The 14370-nt window shown below is 51.2% G+C and overlaps 3 protein-coding genes across 3 annotated transcripts; 2 read left to right on the top strand and 1 right to left on the bottom strand.

Annotated features, from left to right (window-relative positions):
• Nucleotides 1-300: 300 nt before the first annotated feature.
• V8C40DRAFT_241203 (AAA family ATPase SEC18) lies at nucleotides 301-3031 on the top strand. Its single transcript, XM_083214972.1, has 3 exons — nucleotides 301-658; nucleotides 712-2581; nucleotides 2642-3031. The coding sequence occupies exons 1-3, from the start codon at nucleotides 405-407 to the stop codon at nucleotides 2972-2974; spliced, it is 2457 nt and encodes an 818-aa protein (XP_083074957.1). The 5' UTR covers nucleotides 301-404; the 3' UTR covers nucleotides 2975-3031.
• A 2768-nt stretch (nucleotides 3032-5799) lies between these two features.
• V8C40DRAFT_241199 (uncharacterized protein) lies at nucleotides 5800-6208 on the bottom strand. The gene is made up of 2 exons (XM_083214971.1): nucleotides 6164-6208; nucleotides 5800-6080 (listed from the first exon to the last, which is right to left on the bottom strand). Exon 2 carries the CDS (start codon nucleotides 5998-6000, stop codon nucleotides 5827-5829), a length of 174 nt encoding a protein of 57 aa, XP_083074956.1. The 5' UTR covers nucleotides 6001-6080; nucleotides 6164-6208; the 3' UTR covers nucleotides 5800-5826.
• Nucleotides 6209-8390: 2182 nt separating this feature from the next.
• On the top strand, nucleotides 8391-14173 carry V8C40DRAFT_191843 (mitotic regulator LTE1). Its single transcript, XM_083211864.1, has 2 exons — nucleotides 8391-8924; nucleotides 8985-14173. Exons 1-2 carry the CDS (start codon nucleotides 8503-8505, stop codon nucleotides 14005-14007), a joined length of 5445 nt encoding a protein of 1814 aa, XP_083074955.1. The 5' UTR covers nucleotides 8391-8502; the 3' UTR covers nucleotides 14008-14173.
• Nucleotides 14174-14370: the final 197 nt, after the last annotated feature.

Here is a 14370-nt window from a genome sequence, read left to right as displayed (position 1 = left end):
TGGCGATAGTTACAGACTGCTGAAAAGCTAGCTGTCCTGTAATTCTTTGTTGGTCATGACCACTGAGTGCGAGAAAGCCAAATAAAAGGCCAACACGACCACTTTTCTTTCATTCGATCTGTCCTCTTATACTGTAATGAAAGAATTTGAAGGTCTTCGTTGGTTTAGTGCGGCTTATTATAGAGGCACAAAGCGGTAGTGATTGACGCTAACCCTAATCGGGAAACATTACGACGCTCCACTCTGGCAACTTGCATTCACAGGTTCGCGGGGCGTCACTCCTGCCTCCAAGAAGCTGCTGTTTCATCATTTCCTTCCTTCCTCCTCTCCTTCCTCCTCCCACAACACTATCTTAATATCCCCCTCACTCTCTACCTACACAATTCACAACACCATCTTTCGCCATGTCTAGAGCTCCTCCTGGCGGCGCATCGTACCGGCCTTATGGGGGTGGACCGCAGGCGCCATATGGCGGCGCTCAAGGAGGATACCCTCAAGGAGGATACTCTCAAGGATCCTATCAAGGATCCTATCAACCACCCGCACAGCCGTCGCGACATGCTGAGAAGGGGCCGTCTGGAGGTGGGCGGGTAGTATCACTGCAAGTCGAGAAAGTTACAGACAAGTCCCAGCAAGCGAGACTGATCTATGGAAACGTGTAAGCACTCTTCTTCTCCATGCTCGATATGTCTTCTATCTAACACGGTCTAGGTGTGCTGTTTCTCCTGAGGATTTCCCTCCTAAACTCGATAAAACAGACTACTACATTCTCCTCCGCGCCGGCCAGCCACCTGGCGAGTTTGTTGTCACAGCGAGACCTATTCAAGGATATCCTCGAGGCTGTATCAGTCTTTCCGACCCCCAACGAACATGGTGTCGTGTTGCTTTGAGAGATACCTTCACCGGAGAGGTGTTTGATCCTTTTGCGTCTGGCAGCAAGGCATATTTGGGCTCTTTGGATGTCGAGGTTGGGTTCGCTTCACCGACTAAAAGAATAGACGGCCCATACGACGAAGATCATCTGTCCAAGCTCTTCATCGATACTTTTCAGAACCAGGTCCTCTCTCCCGGGCAGAGGATTCTGATGGACGTTCAAAACATACCGCTTATGATTGTGGTCAAGACTGTTGGCCTGGTTGATCTGTCCATGGCAGATGAGGGGGACAAGCAACAGATGCAGAGGGAGGCTCACGCCAGGGGTATTCTTACCAACCAAACTCGCGTTATCTTCCATCGCGATGCCAAAGGAGGTTTCAATCTCAAACCATCGGCTTCGAAACCAAACCCAAATTCAATCCTTGCCCCGAATTTCAAATTTGAAGATATGGGAATTGGTGGATTGGGTGGCGAAATTTCGACTATTTTCCGCCGTGCATTCGCATCTCGTGTTTTCCCTCCCCAGATGGTCGCCAATATGGGCATTGAGCACGTCAGAGGAATGCTTCTCTTCGGCCCCCCAGGAACAGGAAAAACCTTGATTGCGAGAAAGATTGGCCAGACCCTCAATGCCAGGCCGCCAAAGGTCATCAATGGCCCCGAAGTGCTGAACAAATATGTCGGCCAGTCTGAAGAAAACATCCGCAAGCTCTTTGCCGATGCTGAAAAGGAGTACAAAGAAAAGGGCGATGAGAGCGGCCTTCACATTATCATCTTTGACGAATTGGATGCTGTCTGTAAGCAGCGTGGATCTGGAACAGGCGGAGGTACTGGCGTCGGCGACAGCATTGTCAACCAGCTTCTATCCAAGTTGGACGGTGTTGATCAGCTCAACAACATTCTCCTCATTGGAATGACCAACAGGAAAGATCTGATTGACGAGGCTCTCTTGAGACCTGGTCGTCTCGAAGTGCACGTCGAGATCCCTCTGCCAAATGAAGCAGGCCGACTCGAAATCCTAAAGATCCACACCGCAAAAGCGAGAGAAAACAACAGAGTGGACCCCGATGTCGACCTTGAAGAGCTGGCAGGCCTCACAAAGAACTTTTCAGGTGCCGAAATCAATGGTCTTGTCAAATCAGCGGCTTCGTGTGCTCTGTCACGGCACACTGAATTGGGAACGATGGCTGTCATTCGAGCAGACTCCCCGCCCCCGATGATTACTCGCGCAGATTTTTTGAACGCTCTCAATGAAGTTCAGCCTGCCTTTGGAGTGTCCGAATCCAAACTCATAGAGGCTACTGACTTGGGCATAATTCGATATGCTGATCGTGTTGACACCTCTATCCGCAAGGTCATGGGTATCGCAAACATGGTTAAGTCAGACCCTCAAGTGTTTCTTTCCTCCGTGCTGTTTCATGGCTCAAAAGGTTCTGGGAAAACAGCACTGGCAGCGCACATTGCTATGGAATCTGGATTCCCATTTATTAAACTAGTGACTCCATCTGACCTGGCGGGTTACCGGGACGAATTTGGAAAGCGAGACTACATCCACAAGGCATTTACAGACGCTTACAAGTCAACTGCCAGCATCATAATCTTGGACGACATTGAGCGATTGATTGGCTGGAATCCAATAGGCCCACGGTTCTCCAACGCTATATTGGATCTTCTGACGGTGTTGATTGCCGCAAGGCCTCCAAAGGTAAATATGATATGATATGATTGTGCTCTTTTATATTATGCATAGCTAATGAATCCATAGGGACACCGCCTTCTCGTCTTCGTTACAACCTCACAGTATTGGACGTTGAAAGATCTGGATGCTTTACGGGATTTTGGTACAATGATAGAGGTTCCGCCCGTCTCGGATCTGTATGAACTGCACGGAGTGTTAAGAGAATCCCCTGCTTTAGATGATACTAGCGCGGAACAAACGATCCAGATGCTCAAGAATCGCACAGGATTGGAATCGATAGCGGTGGGGGTGGGCATTAAGTCGATCTTAAATCGCACTTTCGAAGCTCGAAACCAAGGCTCCGGCAATTTGGTTGAGACGCTGGTAGAACTCCTAGCTGCAGAGATAGAACGCAAATAGCTTAGTCGTCGATACAGTGTGAATTTTTATAGAATTAATATACTATCAACTGCTTGATCTATCATCATCTACTTGATCTACCACCATCTACTTGATCTACCACCATCTACTTAATCTACCACCGTCTACTTGATCTACCACCATTTACTTGATTTGTTATCATCTACTTGATCCACCATCATCTACTTGATCTAGCATCATCTATTTGATCTACCATCATCTACATGGTCTACCATCAACTACTTGATCTATCCATATAGCTGATCTACTCACCTCCTTATCTACTCTCATCTATCTGGGACTGCTAGATCAGTCGCTTAACATTTGTTTGAGAACCACATGCCGTTGCATGTGATGGCAAGTTGCAAGCTGAGACTGGCGTAGTTGTTTGAACCACAATTGTTTATTATTCGCAGTCACCGAAGATGAAGTCTTCCTTCTTGTCCATATCTCTTCCTAGATGGCTTCGAGTGATCATTACTGAGTCCCACGAGCATCACAGCATCGTTCAACCATCAAATACGAAACAAGTGATGCGCCTCTAAAGAGCAGTAGAGCTTGCAGACGGCATCACGTAGATGAGGATCATAGATACAGCTCCCTAACTCAGCTCAGACGCTTCACTGGTGGCCGATTGCAAGCCGTCGAGTTTCACGGAAGCTGGAGACAGAAGTGCAATTTGGTGGAGAGATCTATCCAACCTCCTGGTAGAGGAAATGCATGAGATAGTGGTAGATACTAGAGTAATCTTCCATTATATCATTGAATACTTGAACCTCTAGAGAATTGGGTAATTTATTTGGGATTCTGTATACATGAAGTCACTCCCTGAATCCAAATGGTCAAGCTAGAATTTACAAAATAACACAAGGAAAGCTTTAATTTGGACGATCTGGGCTTTTCCTCTCCTCCATTTGTTGGCTATTTCGCCTAATATTGTGGTCAAGGACTGGGAAAGACTCGAATAAAGGGTGAGGCATCTGGATGTCCAATGGCTATCCGTGGGAGCATTGTGTATGGTTATCTACATGTATCGTTGCCAACGATAATTTGCGAGCAATATCGGAACGCGGAACACCCCGGAATAGCTGCACGATAGAAGCAGCTCTCTAGGAAGCTGGCTCTTTCGATTGTTATAGGGTCGGTGTAATTGATTCATCCGATACAGTATGTATGCGTAGGGCACGTTTTTGTTTGAGTAGCCATATACACTATAGCTGTGCCTACTAAATACATGTACGGTACTCTATCCTCCGGGCTAATTTGTTTTCTGATATGCCTGTATTGGGTAAAAAAAAAATCACCTGTCACTCTTGGAAACGAGACGACAAGACAAGGTGCTGAAACACGGCATCATTTGGTCTGTACAGACACAAGAAGCAACGAGGCGCGGGAGGGCCAAGCCGAAGCGTCTGGAAACGTGGTGGCGCGGGCATGGGGAGATGGTTGGGATCATTGGAGGAACCGTGCAGTTGGGAACCGGGGGGCATTTGGGCATGGCCATGGTTTGCCGATATGAGGGTGGGCACAGAATCTGATTACCGGGAGATGGGCTTCCCGCTAGTTGCTCTGGGAAGCGTGGGCGGCAATGCTAGCTTGCTCGTGCCGTCGTGAAATGGCGTGAGAGACAGAGAGAGAGTCATGGACGTCTTGTTGGTGTCTTTTCTTTCTGGGGCATTGGAGAATAGGAATGATGATGATGGGCCAAGACACGGGCTGCATACGGCCATGTGACGATGGTGGTGAGACATTTGGCGATGGAGGAGCAGTGCTGCCGCAATACGGAGGGCTGGGCAAGGATTGCTTCATGCGGTAAATTAGACACCGAGTGTCTGGGTCTGGCTGCACATGAAGTCGGGGTCACGGGAGGTGAGCTCGCCGGCTGGTGTTCCCGTCTTTTGTTGGCGTCGTTGGGTTGATGTGACCTGTCACAAACTCTCAACTCCGCAACGGAATGGGCTCCGTAGTGGTATGAACTGAGCACTACCGCTCGTACAGTACGAGTATTACCATGTGCCGTGGAGCAAGTGTTTAGCTTTTGCATTGGTCTGTCGGAGAAAAGAACATTAGCTTTCTTCATCAGTGCGCTTGTGACTGGATTTGCCTTTTGCTCAGGCTATCTGTTGTCTGAAAACTTGAAGTCTCGTCCGGCAGTGGGCGACTCGACAAAGTCCAGAGAGAACATGAAGCCAGCCGGGTCCTAAGGATCCGGTCCCTTCCCTCCCCCTCCTAGAAAGAAGAAGAAGAAGAAGCGAATTTCCCATCGTTTCGGATTCCGCATGGCTGCCTTGCAGGGGGCGGCTGAAACCCGGCATCCAGTTTCTCGGTGCCGGGGATCTTTTCCTTTTTTCTGATCAATACTAGTAGTATTTGTCTAGCTGCTGCTGAAGAGACAAAATAAGTAAGAAAAGCGCCTCTTTATTTCGGTTGATACGAGCTGGTGATCGGCTGTCGGTAGTTTGGCGGCAGGGTTGCGAGGTTGTGAGGTTGCAGCAGAGCGATTGATGCTGGTCGAAGCGGCATCTTGGGGTGCTCATTGGCTGACTGGGTTCTAGAGAGAAGAGTGAATTTGAGATTTGATGAGCTGGGCGGGTCCGGGAACGGTGGCCGGGGATCCACCGGCTTTGTGATGTTTTCAAGTTTCTTGCTGGTTTGGCAGCGAGAATCAATGCAAATATGTACTACGAGTATGGTGAGGTGGTATCGTGTTGTAGTAGGAATGACGAGTAACAAACAAACTAACTACATGCAAATGCGGTAGGTGAGGTACTGAGTTGAGACATCTGAAAGAGGCAGTACTTGTACATACTACGAAGCTATCCTGTAAGCAGACTCGGTCGGGCTGGTGGAAATTAAAGCCAGAGGCCAGCTGGTGCTGTAGGTGTAGATGTAGAGCAAGTATTAACCCGTGCCTCCATCAACACCTTCAATGCAGGCCTCATAGGGAGCACGGATGCATAGATGTCCTGTTCTCTCTGGCTCTGTTTTTGCCCCATTCTCGGTGTCGATGGAACAGCCCGTCGCATAGCCCTAATTACAGAAGCCAGTTGAGCTTCAAATACTCGTACAAATAGTCTTGATCGATGTTGCTGATCATCATTGTTGTCTATGTAGTAGTGTAAAGTCTAATATTAATCCAAGCACAAATAGAGGCAAGCTACCAGGCAAAGAGAGTTCAAATCTGCTTACGTCTTGCAGTCTTAGTAAAGCAATTGATGGATCTTTACACCCTCCCATTCCTCGTCAGGCGGGGGAAAAAATACACCGGACTGGCTTGCACTGATTTTGGTGCTTTTAGTATGGAGATCAGTCCCGTGTTTTCTTTCCACCGCCTGCTCGTCTCTTCCCCTCCACTAAACGAGAAGAAAACCCCTCAATGCGAGCTGTGATCTTTGCACTCGTCATTGATCTGAATACTGCTCTGCTGTACTGCACACTACACAGGCTGCAAGTATCGCCATTTTGGTCGGATTGGGCGCACTTGGTAATGCCTGTCGCTTGGTGCAAGCTAGCGCCACGCTTCTCAGCATTTAATCTTAGCAGGGCCTAGCAGGGGCCTAACTGAAGCCCGCGGAAGGCGGTCCGCACACAAGCTAGGGCGAGCCAACCAGCTGGATTTGAGGCTTGAGAGGTAGAGGTACCTTTGTATTGTACGAGGCGTCTGCGTGATATAAAGTACTCTTCTGTACCGAGCTTGCTGATGCTGGCGCTACTGTAGAAGGTTCAGGTTGACAATGGTGCTGCCACTTTTGCGGTGTTAGCCGATGGCTGTTTTGGCCCATCCGATTACTTCCAGGTATAGTGGACATCAAGTATTGCAGAACGCTTCATCAATGGAAAATTGCGATAAACTCTAACGACAACAGGATTTGAAGAATAGTTCGTATCCATGGGCGGTGACGTATGTATGTGCATATGCACTTCACATGTCAGAACTGGAAGATCAATGCTGCAAACAGCAGCCGTTGTGCGGAGAGACACGACTTACAAGGCTCCTATCCGCTGCCAATGTCGGAAACAGCCCTTGGCAGCGCCGATCTTGGAGACACGAAACCTCTTGGTTGACGTGCATTGACGTCGAGCGAGCACATGCGCAGGTACATACGCAGGTACGGCACATGTGCATACAGCATCAAATTACGAATACACGTATTGATGTGGACGTACTCGTAGGTATTAGTTGATATTGATGGATCAAATATGATGAGTATCGCAGTAGGTCCCGGGTTCCTGGACCCGTATTGGCCTCCCCCTTGCTGTGGCGTTCTCTTCAAGGTTCCCTTTCTCCCCGGGCTGCATCAGTGAAGCTTCAATGCATTGATGCCATACATACGAGTAGGTACTCCGTACGTACAGAGTAATCGCCAGGCACACTCGTACATGCGACCTGTAACATGTAGGTACTCCTGCAAATGCTACCGTGAGGCCGCATCTCATCCTCGCATCGCTTCACATTTCAAGGGGTGCATGGCAAGCCCCCGCTCTTTTTCTTCACGCCGCCAGGGGCTTCGACCGCTGGAATGCCAGCGCCAGCCACTAAATGCCCTATGGCCCAGGGTCGGCTACTCCCCTGAGGGGGTGCGTCCTTACAGGTACAGGCCCAGATACCCACTAAGATTTGATGGCGCGCTGCCAGCTGCTAGCCCTCGACGATTTGATCCGTTCTGGTTTGATTTGACTCCCCTCGGCCTCCCGTCAAATTCTCTCCCCCAGAAGCCGGCCCTCACGAGGCACGGCCAGCCCCAGGGCAAACCATCTGTCTGTGCCATCCCAGACCAGAAGCAGTCCAGACACAGATACAAGACACAGACACAGACTGGCGCCGGCTTGATCGCATCCTTGCTAGTTCTTTCTCTCCTCTGCCGCTGCCGCTGCCGCTGCCATGCCTGTCCGCGACTGTCTTGCGTTGTGCCGTAGCTTCGCAAAGTTTTGACACTTCTCACCTCAACTTGCCCATCGAATTGCCGCGCGAGACGCCTCGATACCGCCGCTGTGGTTACCAGCACGAACTTCACATACAATACAATAAGATACGATACAACACGACACGACACGCTCCTCGATCCGATCCGACACGATACCGTGCAGTACAAGCGATTCTCTCGATTCGACCAATACCAGTCACTGAACGCAGAGTGGTACGGGCTCTGCGGCTGTCCACTTCTTGAACCATTCTCTGTTGTGTGCCTGCATGGCGTCAGTTGGTAAGTATAGCATGCCTCGCTCGTTCGCTCTGTCCACCAGCATCTGCATTTGCTTGTCTCGGCCTACTCGGCCCCAGCCTTGTCGCGCATCTGTTTCCATCACAAACCGCACACTTTACTCCTATTCCGCCAACCCACGCCGGGGCAGAGGCCCGTCGTTGCCGTGCCATCTGCCATCGCGACACCTTGGCTTCCGGCTGATTTTCCCCCGAGATCTGTCTCCTTTCTAGAGTACAGCCGCTGACACTGTTCTTTTCAATGGCCCTCCAGAAGCGCTATCCTTGAGCAACGCGAGCTCCGTCCCATCATAACATTGGATGGGCCATGGATGCTGCCGAGCCTCCTCTTGTGGCGGCGCGGCCATCCCACGCATTGAGATCGAAGCCTTCGATGAAACGGCGAAAAGCACCACCACTCAGAACCATACAAACCGCAGCTCAAGGCGCTGGAGCAGCAAAAGATGACGCCATTGGGCGGATACAACCCTCCGGGGACCTCGTGGATGCAAAGGAAAGATCACCACCAAAGCCGCTGGCCAAGGTGACCCGCAAAGTGTCGGCTACTGGCCGGCCAATTGTGCCCTTGACTGAGCAGAAATCCATCAGCAGAAGCAGAACACTCTCGATAGGGAAGCGAGATGAAGAACGTGACCGGTGGGATGTAGCGCCAGATGGCGCCTCGGCTGGCCGCGAAGGGCGTCAGTTTACCGTTGCCAATGTCGGGAATAATGGCAAACTGTTTCTGAGGTACGCATGCGGGCTTGTTTTAGCACGTCAAAAACTTCCATTTGCTAATATTTCCCCCAGACCCTCTGTCCGCCGTGGAAACAAGAGATATCCCCAACCCAATTTCACCTTCCCCATAACGCCGCCTGGGACTGCCGGCTTAGAGGGTGCATATCCAGAGCATAGTGACGAACCCCCCAGTTTGACAGCGGACCATCATGAGAACCAATTCACGCCTACACCGAGAACATCCATCATTCCTCCCGCCTACGCTCCAGATCTCAGCAATCTTACGTCGCAGCACCGCAGGGCTGTGTCGGACGGTACGATTCGCGACTTCAACTCGCCCACTGGCACGGATACGGATGGATATAGAATTGTCATCACAAAGCCAACCCACGGAGATGATCATCGGCCCAAGACGACCGAACATCTGGAAGACTTGGATGTTGATGGTGTACCGATGCTCAACATCAACATTCCATCTTGGAAGTTAGGGACACCACGGTTCTCTACCAGAGGCACTCCGATGCTGAGAGGCTCTTCCTACGCTCCCACCGACGATTTCCGTTCCAACAGCCGCGCATCCATGTATCATTCGTCAGAGAGAAGTCTCGGTGCGCCGCTGAGTGGCTTGAGATCCAGACGTCCTAGCCATCTTGTCCCTCCAAAACTCCGCTTCCCTCGAACCTCTCATGCATCCTCGCAAGCATCAACCCGACCGCCGCGCGTCGTGCCCTCTACATATGCGTCTACACACCTCATTATTGAACCCGACATGTTTGACGAACTCACCTTCAAGCCCACTTGCGACGATAAATTGATAGTACGCTACTCGCCCAGTGGATCCGTAACTGCGGCGACCCCTTCCCGACTGGTTGCTGAGATTACATCTCCAAGCTTCTTAGACTACGAGCTGATCTCGGATTTCTTCTTGACTTTCAGAGCTTTTCTCGAGCCGGACATCCTGCTGCGAATGCTCATGGCGAGGCTTCGGTGGGCTCTGGAACGAACCGACGAGATTGGCATGATTGTCCGCGTTCGAACTTTTGTCGCTATGCGACACTGGATCCTCAACTACTTTGTCGATGACTTTGTCCTGGACTACGACCTTCGTGTCATCTTCTGCATTCTGCTCAACGATCTCTTTGACGAACTGTCTCAGGATGCGAGGGAGCGTAGAGTTCAACTCAAGATACTGACAGAACTCAAAAAATGTTGGCGACGGATTTGTGCCCACTACTGGGATGGCCCCGATTTCGACGATTCTCTGGGACCTGGAGCCCCGGTTGCACCGGGGGGCATTGCTGGATATCGGGATCCCAACCTGGACCCTACCTTTTGGGAAAGAGAGGGAGTAGATCCCCCCCAGTGGCATGCCGTGTCTGGCATACCGGACGGTTTAAGTGACGCTCCAAACTCGAGCGCTGAAGATATCCCCACGACGGCCCGTTTCGGAGACTTTACTGTATCGGACCATCGCCCAGGAACCCCCGAACATCAGATAATCACCACTACTATGGTGAGCAACGGACCAGCTTCGCCGCTCAGCATCGCCAGCATGGACATTGTGTCTTGTTCATTCCCCACCAAGAACGTGAGATCACTGAATCCCAACTCCAGCCAGCCGCTGGCAGCTCACCCTGTTTACTCGACGTCTCCCATCTTGCCGCCGGGAGCTATAGCAACAACTCCCAAGGCGCTTTCTGGCAAACGTGTTCGACCGGCTCAAAGCCATGGACGTAACAACAGTGCCACCGACTCCATAAGGGCCCCTGGCTCGGATCGTTCCTCGTCGCAAGACGTTGATTTACATATGATATTGCAGTCCGCAGGAAATCTCGTTCGAGGCAACATTCTCCCACCAGGTCAGCCGTTTGTCGACATTGAGACTGGTACCCCCACCGGCGACAATAGGCAGACTACTATCTTTCAGCCCGTATCCCGCAATGCTCCCAAAGACCGGATCTTTGGTGTCGCCATGTCTGGTTCTGGAATGAAGAAGTTCTTGGGCGGTGTTCGACGCGCCTTGAACAACCGAGGGCAGTGGTCGTCTGGATCACACACAAGTTTGCCTGCCGTCGCCTCCTTGAGTGCTCACACCGTCAGTATCGACCAGCTACCTGGGACAGCCATCATCACGCAAGGCGGCTATGCCCAGACAACCAGTCGTCCCCAGGTGAGGATTGACGTGCTTGGGGCCGAAGTGGCTGAAGACTTCAAGAGGGCCATCCGGGAAGAAGAGGAGGCCGCCGAAGCAGAACGCTTGGGTATCCCGAGACCTGCTCCAACCCCTGCTTCAACTAGGCGCCGACGGCACATGGAGTATTCAGTTGCACATATGGAGTCAAGCACCGGCGATTATTTGCCTCAGGACCGGAGGTCACGACCTATGAGTGACATGGGCCTCACTACCGGAAGCCAATCCATCGTCATTGTTGATGATACTGTCCCTTTCGATATACCAGGCATACGTGACAGACTTCCTGCTGCCACTTTCAACCCCTCCGCTGGTGGATTATCGGTGGGCTCCTTTTTAACAGCTGGCGGCGATCCGACGCCCCCTACGACGCCCCCCGCGCAGCTCATGGCAGGGACACCACGGAGATCGTCGTATCTTCTCGACCAACTCGTCGCTCTGCCTTCCGCTTCCCAGGGGGAGTCCTTGCCCCCATTCGTCCCGGATATGGCAACATTGGGTCACAGTCACAGCTATAGCCAAGGGCAGTCAGATGATGCGAGCAGAGCCTCCTTTTCAACAATGCGTCGCAGCATTCAGCGCCGCCCGCCCCTCAGCCGGGGAACGCTGCGGGTACATAGGAGAAACCAGTCTACGAATACTCAACAGTCAAACTACTCCTTTCGGCGCCACGCTTCGTTTGGCAGCCACCTCGAGCGACATTCTACAGCTCGGAGCTTTGATGCTACGACAGATTCTTCCCTGTTGGACAGAGAATACGAAGTTCCCGCCGTTGAGCCGCCTCGCATGCTTCGACGGCGTCCTGGTGGCTATTTGAGAGCTGCAGTCAACAACGCGGGCGGCTTGAATAATCCGCCCACAGTTCGGAAATCACATTCCGTTGGCTCCTTGACAAATTACACTGATTCTGTCAGGAGCTTCTATCTCCTTGGTACTCATGCCGAGCAGGACGATGACGATCGCAGTTTCTCTGGTGCGGGAGACCACCCTCGTGAGAGACAGGAGATATTTTCCGTTGGTCAGTTGACCGAGAAGCCTGCCAAGCGACATTTGTCTTTGTTTAGTACACATTCATCCAAGCCCATTATGCGTCCATCATTTGAAATAGAGGCCCGGAAACTGGCACAGATACCCGATGAGGACGACGGCGGAATTGAGTCTGCTTTGCTGAAGCTGGAGGGAAGATATCAGCCAAAACCAAAATCCTTTGAGCAGCTCAGACAAACAGCCATGATAGACGCAAATGAATTTGGCGGACAAGCAGCCACAGCTGATCCTTATGCCAGCGAGACCCAAAGCCAGGAGAGTGAAGCTGGCGGAATGGATGACGAATACCACTCTTGGGATAAAGGAAAGCAGCCACTGGATACTGCGCATAACCGGGATACCTTGATTGCCCCTAGCAGGATAGCCACGCTTGAAACGCGCTCGTTCTTGACCGCTGATTCTGACGAGTCATACTGCTCTATACCTTTGCTTGAAAGGGGTCTGACTGATGATGGTCAAAGCAACAGAGGGACATCCCAGTGGACCAATCGATCAGTTCTTCGCGGTTCATCCGATGAGGATGATGCTACAACTTCAGATCTTGTAGCTACAAGAAGTCACCATGCCTCACACCAAGCCTCCAGCTCTCATCTCTCCTATGATTTCGTCCAAAAGACGGAGATTATTGAGAGAGTCAAGACGCGGAAGACGGCTTCTCTCCCAGTAGCAGAAGATCAGACTTTCTTGGAAGATGCTAGCGTTGGTGGTTCAGATCTCTCTTCTGAGCTCTCCCCCTCTGAGGATGAGGGCTCGAACAATTCCCGCGAGAGAGCAGGCGTATTTTCTATATCATCACAGCCACATCCATTCGGAGATCCTATTGCGACTCCTCGGTCAAATTCTTCCTCTGCTCCTATGACACTCGCCCAAGCATTGGCGATGAGTCCGGTGATGATGAGCCCGGTGCTGACGAACACGGAGAGAACCCTGGATCTAGATCAAATATGGACCCGCACACCTCTCCCCCTCTCGCCAGAAATATTTCAAGATGGTCCCAACACAGCTGAGCATGTGCCTCCTCGCACTTCTGAAGCTCTTCCCTCATTGCCTCAACCGGAGACTCCGAATACGCTCAAGTATTCAATCCACCTGCCATTCATCCTGGCATTTGAATCTGATATCTTGGCTCAGCAGTTCACCCTCATAGAGAAGGATGCTCTCAACGACATAGACTGGAGAGAGCTAATTGAGATGAACTGGAGAAATGCCACCAGCAACGATTCCCGCTCATGGGTTGACTTTTTGAGAAACACCAATGCCCACGGAGTCGAAGTTGTTGTTGCACGATTCAATATCATGGTCAAGTGGGCCATTTCCGAGATTGTGCTAACCCAGCACATTGAAGAGCGGGCTCGATGCATCATTAAGCTCATTCACATTGCCGCGCATTGCCGGCGGTATCGCAATTTCGCCACCTTGGCGCAGCTTACCATTGCATTGTCCAGTGCTGAAGTCGCCCGTCTGTCAAAGACATGGGATTTGGTTCCAGCTCGTGACCTGAACACCCTCGGCGAACTTGAGGCCCTCGTCACCCCCTCGCGCAACTTTTATAGCCTTCGAGCTGAAATGGAGGTCGGTTCAGACGGAGGCTGTATTCCATTCGTCGGCATTTACACGCATGATCTTCTCTTCAACGCGCAACGTCCTTCAGAAATTGCCAGCTCGCCAACTACTCCGCCGCTCATCAATTTTGAACGGTGCCGTATTGGCGCGGCCGTAGTCAAGACGCTGTTGAGGTTGCTGGAAGCTAGCACGCGGTACACTTTCCAACCAATCGAAGGTATCACGGAGCGATGTCTCTGGATGGGCGCACTGAACGACGATGAGATTCGACGACATTCTGAGGCTCTGGAGTAAGCCCTTTTCTCCTTCCGCTCAACATTCACCTTCTCTCTTCTCTCTCCACACACATACACACTCATATTACTTTACCATGCTTCTCACGCGTCCCTTTTGTCTTTTTTACTTGCATGGGTATAGGAGTCACACTACGTCCGACTTGACTAGAACTTCATAATTTCCTTATCCCTGTAACTTGGCTCAGTTGCAGCGGGCGCGCAACTTGGGCAACGCATTATTTTGCGCAGCATACTACTCTTTGCTACCTTTGTCCATCTGTCTATCCTTGTTGCTTTCTTTTTGTTCGTGTCTATTTCAGGGGCATTTGCCAAGACGATAGCATATAACGAATGAACTTGAAAAAGCAAAAAATGAGAAGGA

This window comes from Trichoderma camerunense (genome assembly GCF_050948025.1).
Source record: "Trichoderma camerunense strain CBS 138272 chromosome Unknown V8C40scaffold_6, whole genome shotgun sequence".
In the NCBI taxonomy this organism is placed as follows: domain Eukaryota; kingdom Fungi; phylum Ascomycota; class Sordariomycetes; order Hypocreales; family Hypocreaceae; genus Trichoderma; species Trichoderma camerunense.
Note: the sequence above shows the minus strand (reverse complement) of the source record. Positions and strands in the feature narration are given on the sequence as shown.

Excerpts from the sequence above, each read along its gene's own strand:
- V8C40DRAFT_191843 (XM_083211864.1), top strand. The coding sequence starts at position 8,503 with ATGGATGCTGCCGAGCCTCCTCTTGTGGCGGCGCGGCCATCCCACGCA. Across the intron at positions 8,925-8,984 it reads AATGGCAAACTGTTTCTGAG|ACCCTCTGTCCGCCGTGGAA; the intron begins GTACGCATGCGG and ends TATTTCCCCCAG.
- V8C40DRAFT_241203 (XM_083214972.1), top strand. The coding sequence starts at position 405 with ATGTCTAGAGCTCCTCCTGGCGGCGCATCGTACCGGCCTTATGGGGGT. Across the intron at positions 659-711 it reads AGACTGATCTATGGAAACGT|GTGTGCTGTTTCTCCTGAGG; the intron begins GTAAGCACTCTT and ends AACACGGTCTAG. Across the intron at positions 2,582-2,641 it reads TTGCCGCAAGGCCTCCAAAG|GGACACCGCCTTCTCGTCTT; the intron begins GTAAATATGATA and ends ATGAATCCATAG.
- V8C40DRAFT_241199 (XM_083214971.1), bottom strand. The coding sequence starts at position 6,000 with ATGCGACGGGCTGTTCCATCGACACCGAGAATGGGGCAAAAACAGAGC.